The 15295-nt window shown below is 44.4% G+C and overlaps 1 protein-coding gene across 8 annotated transcripts in view; it reads right to left on the reverse strand.

The window, feature by feature from the left end:
* Positions 1-1921: 1921 nt before the first annotated feature.
* Positions 1922-15295, reverse strand: part of LOC124543739 (syntaxin-binding protein 5) — a 283002-nt gene continuing 269628 nt past the window's right edge. For 2 of the 8 annotated variants that reach the window (XM_047122019.1, XM_047122021.1), the window contains 18 exons: positions 14796-14959; positions 14526-14656; positions 14358-14437; positions 14017-14171; positions 13795-13914; positions 13560-13714; positions 13352-13499; positions 11697-12408; positions 10745-10830; positions 6844-6970; positions 6650-6772; positions 6461-6570; positions 6135-6360; positions 5761-5869; positions 4569-4658; positions 3417-3512; positions 2920-3044; positions 1922-2840 (listed from right to left, as the gene is read on the reverse strand). In XM_047122019.1, coding sequence (XP_046977975.1) covers positions 2590-2840; positions 2920-3044; positions 3417-3512; positions 4569-4658; positions 5761-5869; positions 6135-6360; positions 6461-6570; positions 6650-6772; positions 6844-6970; positions 10745-10830; positions 11697-12408; positions 13352-13499; positions 13560-13714; positions 13795-13914; positions 14017-14171; positions 14358-14437; positions 14526-14656; positions 14796-14959 — 3008 coding nt within the window. In that variant the 3' untranslated portion in view covers positions 1922-2589. Of the gene's footprint in view, positions 2841-2919; positions 3045-3416; positions 3513-4568; positions 4659-5760; positions 5870-6134; positions 6361-6460; positions 6571-6649; positions 6773-6843; positions 6971-10743; positions 10831-11081; positions 11143-11696; positions 12409-13351; positions 13500-13559; positions 13715-13794; positions 13915-14016; positions 14172-14357; positions 14438-14525; positions 14657-14795; positions 14960-15295 lie in introns of all 8 variants that reach the window. The other 6 variants (XM_047122022.1, XM_047122026.1, XM_047122020.1 and 3 more) reach the window with 5 other exon arrangements.

The raw sequence follows: 15295 nt of genomic DNA on the forward strand, positions 1-15295 counted from the left end.
ATACATAAAAAAGATTCCGATTAATTGAGATCCTCCTTCTTTGAAGGTTGTTAAAAACACTGCTGTTTTAGCCTTAAAGCTGCCTTAAATAATTTTATTGTTAAATCGACGTAAGGAGATTATAATAAAAGACACATTAATTTCGATATAATTTTATTTTTATGTTTTATTTATATATATGTAATGACTATATCATCTACCAAACTAAATAATATAATTCAACAGCATCCTTTATATACAATATGTATAGTTATATATTTATAACTCCCTCGTTTCCGAACGTTAAAAAAGAGACAGTCGTCTAATCCATACAAAATAATATTTAAATGAACTACGAATATTAAAGATTAACAAGTAATAATTTGCCACAAGTTTTGTTAATTATTTATTTACAATCCTTATATTAATTTAGTCCCATAATTTCCAAGTGAATAGCGTTTCAATGGGAACGTTTAGTTAAAAGTATAGAGAAAGCGCAAACAACATATCGATCCGGACCGGGGCCGGACTCTACATCCGGACCGGAGCAGACTCTACATGCAGACCGGGGGCGGGCCTGCGCGGGCGCCGAGTAACAATAAATAGAATTGTTTAAACTTAACATACACGATGTTACATCACATGTAATAAGGTATTGCATGACACGAGGCACAAGTCCGGCTCAGGCGACGCCTCGGGCCGCGCGCCGGGACCATCGCTTGCACAAACTGATACACGTACTTCAGGGCGAACATCGTTTCAGTTACGGTGTGGAAATTTTAAAAGATTATCTAGTATAATTTTTCGTGCAAGGTGACAACGATGGCTAGTTGCAGAGAGAGCTGCAAATCTCTGATATCCCGCTGGTTCTGATTCACAGACGTCTCGTAAAGCCGCGCGCCCCGAGAGCCTCGCGACCGATATCTACAACGACCTTGTAATAAAATAAGTATAGCTTGTAAAACGCTAACATCTGCATTCACTAAAACCACTAAATATAGATAAGAAAATATTAAATTTCACGAATCAATTCTGTCTTCGGTTGTATACACGTCTACATACCAAAATAATCTGGTTAAAATATTAACGTTAGTGATATAATATCGGAACAGCATTCGTTTCGTATTCTTTTTACAATAGTTCAATATATTCCTTCAATAGTAACGCTAGGTTGACAAATTCGTAGTCGTCTAGGTAAACAAACTGTAACGTATTCAAAATCAGATATAAAATACCGCCTAACGCGTTACGTACTCGATATTATATACAAAACGGATTTTCAGAATATTCAGCTTTGGCATCCGAAATCTACGCTTGGAATTAGAAAATACAAAACTCGCTACGATTGCTAAACGAAAGGATCGACGTCACAGATTAGAAAAATACCGACTGCCGAGGTCGGTCGGGTTAGCGGTTTGATTTGAGCGAGCACGAAGCGGGAAGGTGCGGCGCCGTCACGGGACGCGTCGCCGCCGAAACGATTATTGCCGTGCGATACACCGGTGCCTACAGCTACTCTACCTACGAAAAATGAGCGTACTATAATCGCTGCGTTTTTGTTCGGAATTGTGCCCGGTTGGCGGAACGCAGATCGCAGCAGAAATAATAAATGTTCCTATACATAAACTGCAACGACTCTCCGCACGAACTTATCTCTTATTTGCGACACGTAGTGCGTTACTTAATCGATACTTTACATATAATATTAGTTATCGCTTTATTCAGTTTTATTTTTTAATAGTTAATCAGCTAACAACATCGACACGACACCTATTGGTCAGGTCCACTCGGGCCGAGCCCGCGTTGTATTGCTATCATTGCGGAGGCGCACCTCGATCGATTCATTAAATCTTAATAAAATCATTTTATGCACATTTCATACCTAATATAATATATATATATATATATATATATATATATATATATATATATATATATATATATATATATATATATATGAATTTATAATTTAAAACATATCGAAAGAGATAAGTGTTCGAATAAAAACAGAACAGATTAACAAGTTATATACTATACGTAGCTACACTTCAAAGGAGGTATTCAATAGAAGACTTTGTGTAGAAGAAACAAACAGGAACGCTTTCGGCGCGAAATCAAACTCCGGACAAATGTAACAAAATTATTGTCATCCAATGCTTAACTTTTCAATCATTTAATTTATATTACTCATTTATTTATAAATATTTACTTTACACAGATCAACACGATTCACAACGACTACAGTAATTTCATCCGTTCCGTTCGCTCGTATCTATAAAAAATTACATCTACTTAAGTTATCTTTAAGGTAGCAACTTTAAATAATCTCATATCGACGCAACACTAGAGTAACATAACGCTATCTCGACGCTGAGCCAAACGCGACGCTCGCGACGCTCAGTCACCGACTCACTCTCACAGCCACGCTCACTCACACGGCGTCCGTCCGTCCGCACGCATACGGTGTCGAAAACAAGAGGAAACGCGAGACGGGAAGAGTGCGATATAGAGAAACCACTACGGTAATACATAAGGTACACTGTATAAAAAGATTAAGTATAGTGTAGTATCGTTTAGTATTTACATTATCACATCGCGCGAAGCGGCGTCTCACAGCTGGTACCACTTCTTGTCCTTGTACTTGAGCATGAGCTGGTGCGCCGAGCTGGAGAACTCGGAGGCCTGCGAGTGCATGCGCTCGGCGCGGTCCTCCAGCTGCGACAGCTTGTCGCCGCGCTCCACCACCATCTGGTGCGCGCGCGCCACCTCGCTGGTGGCCGCCGCCACGCGCTGCCCCGCGCCCTCCACGCCCGGGATGTGCTTGGCCACGCTGCGGCTCGGCTTGCCGCTGCTCTCGCCGACTGCGGACAGAGGCACTTACAGGCGCGGTCGGTCGGGCGGTGTGTGGGTGCGGTGTGTACGGTCGGTGTAGCTACGCACACAGCTCCTCCCGGTCGAGCGGCCGGGACCCGCCGCCGAACAGCCCTCGAAAGAAGCTCTCCTTGGGCGGCTCGGGCATGTCCCGCGGCAGGAACAGCTCTCCGATCATTTCGTTTAGTTGCTGACTGGAAGCGGATGTTATAGGATTCGTATTAGTGTGATTCTAGAACCGTTTAGTTTGTGAAGTCTAAGAATGTCGTCTTTTTGGGATAAAATTATATGTTACTGTTAACTGCGTGTCGTGATAATTTTAACCTTTTTTTGGCTCTGCACCGCGATTCACGTCAAAATAGGCAAGCAGCGAGAGCTGATGAATGGATGGGTCGATTCATGGTAGATAAGATTGGATGTCATATCATTTGTAAAAATATTGAAAAGGACGAACCTGCTTCATTAAACGATATGACAAACGAAGACAGATCAAGTTTGGTTTTAAGACACAAGAAACTAAACATACCACTAATTTCAAAATGGCGTTTACATTGTTCAGTACTCACCAGAACTCAGCGTCGATAGTGAACTTTTGTATTTCCGTGGGCGAGGCGAGGTAGAGGCCGTGTCCGCGGTTACTGAAGCAGAACGTCTTCGCTATTCTGCAACACAGCGCACGGAACGAGTCATTTTTGAGTCACTGTAACTTCATCTCACAATTAAGTTTCTAAAATCATCAATCGCTTACTTAAGCATTTTATAAAGCAATCGTTTATTTGTCCATTTTCTCCAATGCTACTATCTGACTGTCTTATCGTGATCCAAAACAGTTTAATCATAACTCGATTCTCATATTGGGCTAATATTTCTTGTCAAGTAGAACACTCATGCCATACCTATTTATGGCATGGACTTTAATGGACTTTAATTATGATTTGACTTTATTGCAAAAAAGGTTACAAACTTTATCTTACCTCCTATTTTTATCCTCTGATTACTCTGTCGAAAATTCTTTAAATTTTTTAAATATCTAATTACTTTAAAAAGCGATAACTTATCAGTGTATAACAATGACAGTGCCAAGACATAGAATAGTTCTAGAACATTCAAAGCGGGCATGCTTTACAAGAAACGAGAAATATAAAGATAAATCGTTGAGCAAAGAAGAAACAACAAGAGAAGAAAAGAGGAAACGATACTGTGTGAAGTATAATGTCAGGAAGGAGATGTGGGTGTCACAGAACGTGTGCGTGTGGTGAGGCGGGTGTCGTGTTCGTGTGGGGCTGATGTCGGGATCGGGGCTGAAGCAGTGTCGCAGGCAGCGGACGGACTGGAGCGACCAAAGATACCGAATAATGTTTCGAGACATCCAGCTCATTACGCAACTAAGCCTGCAGCTGCTCATTGGCAAGTACTAGTTACACATTTGTCCACGTGAGATGTCTAAAAACAGTTCTATGCGTATCTTCAGTTTGTTATAAACAAGTGCCAATAGTATTTTGAAGGGCCAAGTTATGATACTGAAAGTAATTTTGATATAAAAATAAATCCAATTGAAAATGATGACAGATAAGTTCGTCCATGTCCGGAATGATCGCAGGGCGAGGTTTGGAAGCTGCGGGGTAACATGAAACACTAGCACGTCTAACGGATCGCGTGGGGACACCACGGGGTGATGGTACATGACTAACGCAATTCCGCTATCAGCGAAGACTTACTGGTCCGTGTCCTCGTTAACTATCAGTTGCTGGCCCCATATGGAGAGCATAGGGTCTACGATACCCCTCTGTTTGGACTGTGTCTGGAAGCTACCAGGAACACAGGCACCGGTCAGTTACAGGCTCGAGCGCCCCGCAGCCGCGACCGGGGGCGGCCGCGGGGCGCGCGAGCGACAACATTGCACTAGTGATGCACGGTCAGATTGCGTCGAGCTCTATGAGGGTCACACACTATGAAGTACATCATTAGCACTATATGCGATCGGATGTCGGGCACATTGAATGATCGTCGAGCGTGTCGGTGGGGTTAGTGTCGTTACACAAATCAGCACCAAGTGGCGGGTCGTGATCGGAAGTAATTCTGTCCGGAGATGTGTTTGAGTCGTGTTCGTTATGTCCGATCGATATCGGTTACCCAACTGAAAGATAGGATGAAGAGTGCCAAATATTAAGCACGGGAGGTGCTCGTCAGATTGCAAAATTTTGTCTACTTCGTGATCCACAAAACGCGGCGACAGCCACTAGCGTCTCGGTGCTGGCCGTGTTCGGTACGGGTGACCTTGTTTGCTGCACGACCATTTTATTTAGTGATCGGGAGAGTCTTGACGCGCTCTCGTACGAAAGAGAGCTGTTTAAATATTTTAGGAAGTAGTCGTGCATCAAACAGGTGCTATTTTCTAACATCGATCATAACTCAAAGGAATTCGCTTCGTTGGCTCCCAAATGATAAAATAGCAGATGTAAAAAATGATCTGATCAAAGTGTCTGGCGATGAATGCAAAAATTGCAAAATGAGATATTTGTAATTTTTAGCGTATATAAATACAGCATTCTCATGCCCGTATTGCGAAGCTAGTTGTATCTAAGGGATATGAATATAAAAACAAGCCGTTTATCATTTAGTGCCTCGATCGGGTGCGTGTAATCGTCTAAGAGTGGTCGTGTCTTCATGGGAGGGCGTGAGCCTCGACATCAAGTCATTCACTTTCATTGCTTGCTCGATAAGGTAAAAGTTATTTTTTGATTACGATGTGAAACATGGAAACTGAACTCAGTGATGTAACTCACAAATATAATTCATTATTAATATTTTGGTACATTTTGATACTTTATTCTAAGTTCGGTTTCTGCTTTTCACAGAAAAAAGTTAGTGGAGAATAAAAGATTGTAAATACTTGGAATACCAAATTACCTGAGCTCAGAGAGCGGCAGAAAGTCCGTGTGCACGAGGGGCCGCAGGGAGGGGAGGCTGTACGCCGCTAAGTGACCCGTCGACAAGTAGTTCACCAGGCAGACGCTATCTGAATACGGCGAGATTACATTTTAAGGTTATAAACATTGAACTTAATCCGAGTAATGAATGAACAGTTTCGTTTTTAGTGTAAGTAGGTCATAGGCATAGAGGATATAAGAAAGAATTACCATTCCTTACCACCATTACAACCGGAACATAATAATACAAAGTATAGATGTTCGTCTGGTTGATGCTACCCACCCACACGGGCTTGCCTAAAGCCATACAGACGAAATAATATTTGAAATGACGGCAATGGAAGACTAACCAACCTTTCAAGCTAACAATCTCAGATTTTACAACAAAGTCAGTATCGACAATCTGTTGGCGGTAGACACAGTTCTGGCTCGGCAGCGCCACGACGCGCGCCTGTTTCTCCGAGGCGATAACCACGAACTGGCGATCAGCGGCTGCCTCCGCGCCGGAAGGCGGCGGGCTCATGTGGCTGCTGCCTGACGAGCTCTGCTTAGTGGGCGTGCGCTCGCGCCGCTCCCGCCCCTGTGTTAGCGATTATGGTTATGGAATTTAGCGCTCTTTTAAATTCGTAGGAATGGGTAACAGAACGGATTAGCGCTTAAGCGCTACTTTGTCAACTTACGTCTTTACTGTCGTCCTTCCAGCTCTCGTACGAGTAAGGAATTAAAGCACCATTACAATCCAAAAATGACATGGCCAATATTGAACCCTTTAACCTAAATATTGGACCGCCTGTAAAACAAAAAAAACATTTTTTACAATTCGGTAGAAATACTTATGACATAATTAAGAGGCATTTGTTTCAGTTTACCGCTCGTGGAAATAACGACTGGCTGCGTGTGGCGCAGGTCAGCTTCCGGCAAGCTGATCATCATTGTGAGCACCGAGCCCAACGTCGTTCCTATCCACAAGGTCGGCAGCAACGTCGTGGGATCTATGCATGGAATGAAACTGCCAGTGTAAGAGAGAACTTCGAAGTCGAAGAATTGAAAGGCAGCGACTTACCCGATCTCTTCGTATAGCTGTCGGCAAAGGCGAGGCACTGAATGCCTTCCTGCGATATGTTCTCAAGACTCGACATGGAGCTGGAGCGCGACCGCGAGAACGAACTGTCCAGCTTGTCTACGCGGCCGGTTGGTGCAAACAGACAGATTATCCCTCCGTTTTGACCAGCACGAAACTAAAAGTCCAATAGCACCCTTTGCTAGTGGACCCTTAGTTCTGACTGCGATAAAGGCTGCTCTATCTGACTACATTTGCTAACGATATTATTCCAATTTTACAATCAATTATTGCAGCCAGTATCACCGCCTCCATTACAAGTCTACGAAGTTGCACTCTAGAGCTAGCTGGTTATGTGTGCGGTTGTGAAATTAGCTGAAACCACTCATTCAGCTGCAGCATTCTTCTGTGCCGAATATAAAATAGATTAAAATATCAAATGGGAGTCATGCTTGATAATAATCATTCTTTTGCATGCCCGTCCAATCTCAGCTTATTTGCACAACAAGTAAGTCGTTACTCATTTTTATCACCTTGGAAATTTGGTTAGATCATGACACAAAGTTTTGACGGAATGGTATTTTATGATAATGAACATGATGATATTTATATTACATCCATTCTAATCATGATTCACAATTTACACTTTCATGAAGTAATGAGACATACACACAGTTCTAGAAATGAAAGCGTCGAATGAAGCGAGACTTGAGCACAGGTTAATGGTGTCGATGCGACTAAGATGGTGGATGTTATGGTACGGTGATGTGAGGGTTGAGAAGGCGGAAGCTAGGGCCGGCCCTGGCCGCAGTGTTGCGGCTGTACTAAATTACACTAACTTTCTATAAAGCGCAAACACGTCATTCTTATTCATCCCTATGTTTACTACTGTGGAGCTTATTAACAGATTCGTCCTAAAGTAGGACCCAATAGCTAGTATGTAGCGTAGTCGTGGACGGACAAACAAGTTCAATGGAGTTGTAACATGAAACATCTATATATAATATCCAATCTTGGTGCAGTGAATATTTCTTAGCGGCGCATGCGACTAGTGCATTTAATAAAGATTTTACTGTAAGCATACATAGACATAAGGACAGCCGTATATAGAGGCAGCCAAAAACGAGCCATATAAACTTTTTGCTTTGTGGTCGAGCTAGAAACAAAAAAGATAATGTAATGTACTCAACAGCAGTTAATAAAAATAGTAATTGTAATATTAATAGCGTTCGAGTGTCAGTTGCCGAGGTGGCGCTCGAGCCAGGCCGGGCACTCGAAGTAAAAGTTCTGCAGTAAAATAGTAAAAACATGTTGCGGACAAAGGCAAAGAAATAAATAATGTGACCGCTCGTGATGAGGAATATTGAGAACTTTGAATACTATCGACAACGCAGAAATAATTGTAAATGATAATATAACTATAGGTCGTGTATCGTATACAATATGTAAAGCCTCGCTCATAGAATGCACATATAACATACATAAGAGATACCGTTCGTACACTGAGCAAGTGAGAGAATAGAAAAGAGATAGTTTTTAGTAGTAAGTCACCTTTTATTACGTCTAAGAGTCATGCCGGAAGTTGTTCGCAAAGTGCAGTTGAGGTGCAGAGTGTGGGAGAACATCGGAGGATAGTCACAGCCACAATTTCGACTCTAAGTAACAAACCAACTAGCGTGTGACAAAAACAGGACCGCAGCCCGTGACAAGCCACGAAACGAAAAACAAAAACTAAATTAATGTAAATGTAAAAAATAAATCAATGCAAATGTCGTTGGGATACCATTGGGTTGCATTATTTGTAAGTACTCCATAGATGCGAGAGTCTGCGGAATAGTCGGTTCTGTATCGACAAATAAACCACAATGTGTTACAAGCATCATCACCATAGTCACTTAGGAACGGATTCGTCGTCTACAGTCGCTATTTCATCGCTGTCTTATTCGTGGCATTGTGTCGTGTCGTGTCGTGTCGTGTTGATTCATTTGTTTGCAGAAATCTAAATTGCATGTAAAAATAATTGAAAAGAACAAACTGAGCGAATCTAGTAAGCAACGTACAATGTAAATATATCTCGATCGATAAAAGTTCGTGGGATGATGTGTGTTTTTGTAAAGTCAGTGCCGATAGTACTGTAGATGGCGAATCGTTGGTTACACTTGGTACAGATTCTGGCAAAACAACTATTCAGTCTTTATGACAGGGACACACAGTTATTGATCATTCTAATGACGGCGACGGCACGACACAGGAAAACAAAACTACTCGATATGAACAACTAGAAATTAAAATAACAAACGGTGAGGTGGCAGACTTTAATGATTACCTATTAAATGATTCCGATCTGAAATTGGAAATTTATCAAATGATTATACATTATTTAGAATTCGACGCATGCTCTTTGTCGGTGAATAATGCAACAGATTTCTGACTGAGGCCTGATTGAGATGTCCAATAAGTCGTTATTGCCAATTTGGAATATCAGCTACAATTTAGTGGTCAATGAATATTCTAATATTTGACAATATCTTGAAATTGAAGATTATTCTTAATATTATGTTGCTAACAAATGGTTCGACTGATGTAATCTTCAATTTCAGATAACTTTTGAAGAGTATCATGGTAGGTCATGACGTAGTTGTAGGTAGTGTAGAGAAAGAAAAAGAAAAAAATAAATAAGTCGTAAAAAGAAATAACAGTTGGGCGAGATCGCTCGATATACATGAGTATACTTTCGTATTGTTTTGAGAAACACATTCAACAAACTGATATTTACTGCAATGCAACATTAAAGCGTAGTTAACACTTAAGCAATCAATATCGTCAGCTCTTTCCTTTAGTTCTCCAGCCAAAGCTCGACAAGACGCACGAGGCACATAACTAAAACGGCTCGGAGCCGAACACATCTTCAGCGACTCGCCATCGAACAAAAAATAAAAGAAAAATAAAGAACGAAAGAAACAAAATCATAACGAAAGGAGAAATTGCGACTGTTTAGATCGACAGGCAGACCGAGAGGTCGAATAAAGGTGACTGTACTACCAAAACTGCAATACTGTCGCGTCGTGAGCAGAGAATGCTGCGGGGCGGGGGGCGCGGCGTACACGTCGGACGCGGTGGAGAGGCACTTGTGCAGTTTGCGGGTACCTTGCGAGCGCGAGCGCCGCACTGCGCGAGGCCCCGCGGGGCCCCCCGCGCCCGCGCCCCCTCCGGCGCAGCCCCCCGGCGCCGCGCCGCCCGCCGGGCCCCCGCCACCCGCCGGGCCCCCGCCGCCCCCGCCGCCGGGCCCGTTCATCTACAACACACACACACGTCCGACCTGCGCCACTGCCTCGCCGCCCGCACCCCGCGCCCTCCTACCGCACGCTGTGGACTGCCGCACGGGACACATGTGATGCTTAAGTACATTGTTAATCAATTTCGACCACTATTTTAGATAAATGTAGAAATAGTGGCACGCAGACGTCCTGAACGAATAGCCATCGACAAATTGTCGTCGCCGTAGCCGATACGTTTACCCCTAAGACGAAAACCACAACGCACGACGTACATTAATAAAACAGACATCCTGTTGTCACGGATTGCGATCTAATGACTTGAAAACTGCACCTGCCTACCTTGGTTATAACGATAAGCGAATTAGATAGTACATTAAATAAATAGAATTATGCATAGAAATGAACATAGAAAGAGTAACAGAAACAAAAATAAACAAATGAGTAGTACACAAGAGGAGACCGCCACCTGAGGTACGAGCACATGTAACGGACACGTGACGCGGACGGACGCGACACGGATACGACGCGGCGACTCCGCGCCGGACACGTCGGTATTAGTCAGGCGTGGTTCGGTTATGTTTCTCCTGGGTTAGTGTGCTGTGAGCCTTTCGCTGAGGATCCATACCTATTATGTTGGGCACTTGTATCACTTCGTTTAATTCCTCTTCGACATTTCGTTCGTTTCTCGTGCAAAGTCGCGCTACAAACTCTCCTGGGGAAAGCAGATCAGTCAGAAAAGTGTAGCGCCTATGCGAATCGTTTTGTGGCTAATCATCGTAAGTATCCCGGGCGCGTCGTTTGCTCGGTATGGTCTGATGTGAAGCTATCAAGCGGGGAGGTGCACAGCTAGATTCCCACTACTGTAGCTCTTTACTTTAATATCATCCCAAATGGACATCGAAAACACAGAGATCTTAACGCCTACGTTCGATGCAGTATTAACTATTTAAGGTATAAAATTACCGAATAAATCACCGAATAGAATTTTTAGGCAGTTCGAATCCTCGTCGGATGAGTCCTTGTCCTTGGGAAAGAAAAAGACAGCCATTACCTGAAGTGTCGCTTTATGGCAATCGATGATGTACCAGCGTATACAGTGTAAGTTTATACACGTGATCCTATACATAAATATATCTATATATGTATATGTATATATTATATATATGCACCATTTATGACGCTCTATTTAAAAAGTATATAATTTAAATTTTAAAATAAATAAAAAGCCAAATATCACAAGAAGCGTGAAGCATGATGTATACATTTTTATGATCATCCGTTAACTTTATAGTAAACTCTAGAATAGAATTGTTATAACACTCACACTAGTCGTCAGATCAAAATGTTCATAAATGTTAAAAGTTGTAACTACGATTCATCTACGAGCAAAAACTTCTATCTGATAAAACTTTATCTACAATATTAGTAAACGATATAAAAACTGGCCAAACCATTACCATTCCAATTCCAGAGCAACGGTATCTACGCTATGTTACATGATGACTAGGCTACGAGAGAGTCGACCCGCGTGGCGCGGCATGTGTGAGAGTGAGGTGGATAGCTCCTGAGGATACTTACTGAAGCGCCGCATCAGGTTGCCGGCGAACGACTGCGATTGCTGGGTCGCTTGCTTCTTTCGCAGGTCCTTTACCGACTCCTGCTTGTTGTACTTAATATTGGGCACTGAGAGCAACCTCTGGTCTCTCTGGTCCTTTGTGCTGTCCTCTTTTCTCTTGGCTTTCGAGCGAGGCGGTCGCAGCGGCTTGCCGTCTTCATCAAAAAGAGGTAGATTGTCAGGTCGTGTAGCTTTTTCGTCGTCTCCGATCCGAGAGGGGGATATATCAGGCGTTATTTCACCTCGTTCTTTGTCCTGCCATCTTTCCTGGAGTTCTTTATGCATTCTGTCATAAACGTCCGTAGCTCGTTTCTCTTGTAGTTCTCGATGCATTCGCTCGAAGACATCGGAACAAACTCGTAAAGGCGAGGACAGTTGGCTTTTATCGTCGTCAGGTCTCCTTTCTCCCGCATCGTCGGCTTCGGGCGAGTCGGTGGTAGATTCAGGCGCCACCTCGGCAGTAGCAGCCGTTTCACAATAGAATTGTGAATTCCCTTTTTCAATGGTTTCCTCATTTTCTTGCGGTCCGAAGGCAGCTTTGAGCTTAAGGTCCACTTTAGAAATTTGACGTTTTAAATTGAAGTTCTTCCAAGGTGTGGATTTGCGTCTCGTGTCAAGCTTTGGGTCTGGCAGTGCTTCCTCGGCAGGCTCGGGGCTGGCGGGTGACTCCTCCAACTTCAGGGACAGGGGAATAGATCATTTTGTTGAGCTTTGTTCCCGACCACGTATCGAGGGCTGATATATACCGGCCTTGACACGGCGCGGTGACCATACCTCTATTGAAAACAGTCCTTCCAAAATGTTTACTAAGTACTATCGGGGAGACGACGTTTAAAATAAAATTTATGACTCTTATGAAACGGAGAACATTCATATTTCATTTTGGAAGGACAGTTCCAATCAAGATTTCAGGTCTGAGGTTTTTGAGTCATGGCAACTTACAGCAGCCATTATCTTTTAAGATTTCTTAAAACAAAACTATTAGTGGCACGTGTGACAGCTATGTAGTTAGGCGTTGTAGAATAGTGAAGACAGGCTTAGTGTAAAAAATGTCTAAATGCCATGCCATATGTCACTACGGGACAAGCCGAGGTAACCCTTAGCGCTAAATACTAATAAATTAAAAGAAAATCATAAAGAATAAACTATATCAGGATCCAATCAGGGAGGTTTAGCGCAGCCAAATTCTCCTCGATTTTAGCAAACGAAAGTATAATGAAACAAAACAGCAAATAAAATGTAATGTGAAAAGATTGCCTCTGAAGTCAAAGTGACTGTTTCAATAATCACCGCCGCGACGGAATGATTAGGCTGTCAGTAGGCTATTCACTACGCCTGCAACTAATGCAATACTACTACTCGAGGAAGTTCAATTTATGCATTTAGTAATTGATTCTAATCAATCCGGCTTCGCTCGACGAAGTGCCGTCACCGGTGCGAGCCTACACACTACTCCTTACCTACGTGACACGGGAAACAAGAGTATTCTCAGTTCGCATATTGCGAATATCAACTATTCGGCGAAATTCACTAATTTCTTAATAATATCGTACGACATCAGATTCTCGAGAATACTCAAACGAGAAGGAACCTAATCGCAGCTGCGCCCCGCGCTCACCTGGTCCAGCTCGGGCGAGCGGCGCTCGTGGCGCGCCAGCGGCGCCTCCGGGTGCGGCAGGTACAGCGCGTGCGCCGGCAGCGCCGCCACCACGCAGCGCCGCCACACGTCCAGCACCACCACGCCGCGCTCGCCGCCCCACGCCATGCTGCGACACACGCGCGGTCAGCGGCGGCGGGGAGCGCGTCGGCGCGCCGCGGGTACTCACAGGCCGTACGACGAGTTGAGCGTGAGCGCCGTGACGGGGTGCGGCGGGCCGTGCTGCAGCGCCACCAGCGCCGCCTGGAAGCCGGGCGCCCGCCGCGCGCCGCCCGTGCCCGCGCAGCCGCGCACGCGCAGCGCGCTGCCCGCCCACGAGCCCGACTGCGACACGAGCGAGGGGTTGCTTGTCGCCGAAACGCGACACGATATTTCGTATCGGGTCTCGGCAGCGGCGCGCTCACCCTTCGGCCCTCGCCCTCCACGCTCTCCGCGCCCCTGCCGAGGGAGGTGGACCGGCCGCTCTCCACCTCTGGGGACGTCTCCTCCTCCACCGCGTCGGTTATCACCGGCACCTCTACGACCTGGAACGCCACGACGTCTCACTACGGTGTCCTCATCCGAGCGCGAGTGGATTGCATGCGGCTGGGGATCAAGGCCAGCCGGTCGGCGGCTCGGGCACTCACGTGCGTCTCGGCGTGCACCTCGGCCTTGCGGAACTTGAAGAGCACGACGTGTCCGTGCGGCAGCGCCACGCACAGGCGGCGCGACTCGGCGCACAGCGCGGCCTGCTGCACGGCCAGCGGGGACTCCTCCTCGTAGCCCCCGCGCCGCTCGAACACTGCGGACACGACTCACTACTGCGGACGGTACACCGGCCTGTGCTCCGGTTATATGATAAAGCTGTGGTCAGCCGGATTCCTGCGGCCCACAGCTTTATCTCCAGCTTTAGCTGGCGTTTATATACGCCGGTATGAGACCCGTAAAGTATTGTGTCCGGAATAGCGGAAATGGAATATTGGCTCACCTTTCGAACATTTTAATTTGTACAGAATTTGTAAAGTCCCCGCACTCGCGTCCCAAAATTTCACACTGCCATCTGCGTGCCTGAAATAAAATTATTTGTTTCCATTTTATACGATGTCTGTTAACCATATATACTCCATAATTTTAATCTAGTTTAAGTTAAATTTACCCAGTGAGTATAATTTCGCTGTAGGAGCACGAGGCCGGCGCCCACTCGCCGCCGTTGATGGGCCACAGCTTCTCGCTGAAGCCGGCCGCCTTCTTGTTGCCTTGTCGTCCCACTGAGTAGAATGCTGGAATCTATAAAAATAATTTGTTATGACATTGTATCACGTGACGGACTATTTCTTGTAGTCAGCGTCATTTATATGAAACATTCGGAATTTGTGCAGTTCTAAATTTAAATTTAACGTTATTAAAGTTTATCAAAAATTAGTACCAAATCCGAAGGGCAGTCAGCAAAGTAACAACAGCATGTAACAGGTGATTCGTGTATGTCCATGGGGTAGGGGTTCTCGAAGCAGGGGTAGCCGGGGGTAAGCAGATCTATTACAACCAGGTCGTTCTGCAGTAGCACCACTATCGCGTATGGTTCTTGATAATCTGAAATGTTTAGAAACACATTTTTATACTACATACACTGTATGGTCCTTACTGTGACATGTTTGCAGACAAATGGAACAAGTTGCCAGTCAGCTCTGCGCAGAACTATGGCAGCATCAGCTGTCTCCATAATTTAATTTCTCATATAAATGATGGCATCACTTTCGTTCTCACTAAGTAACTTATATAAATATTGTTGGAATAAACAAGCAACATCTTCGTCAAGTCACACAACTTTTCTTTAAAAAAAAACGGCGGGAGATTCGTGGTGGACATAATGAGATCGCGAATATAATTCTTACGGTGTAATGTGTTTATTGATGGTTATTTGTGTTG

This window comes from Vanessa cardui, chromosome 3, assembly GCF_905220365.1.
Source record: "Vanessa cardui chromosome 3, ilVanCard2.1, whole genome shotgun sequence".
NCBI lineage: Eukaryota > Metazoa > Arthropoda > Insecta > Lepidoptera > Nymphalidae > Vanessa > Vanessa cardui.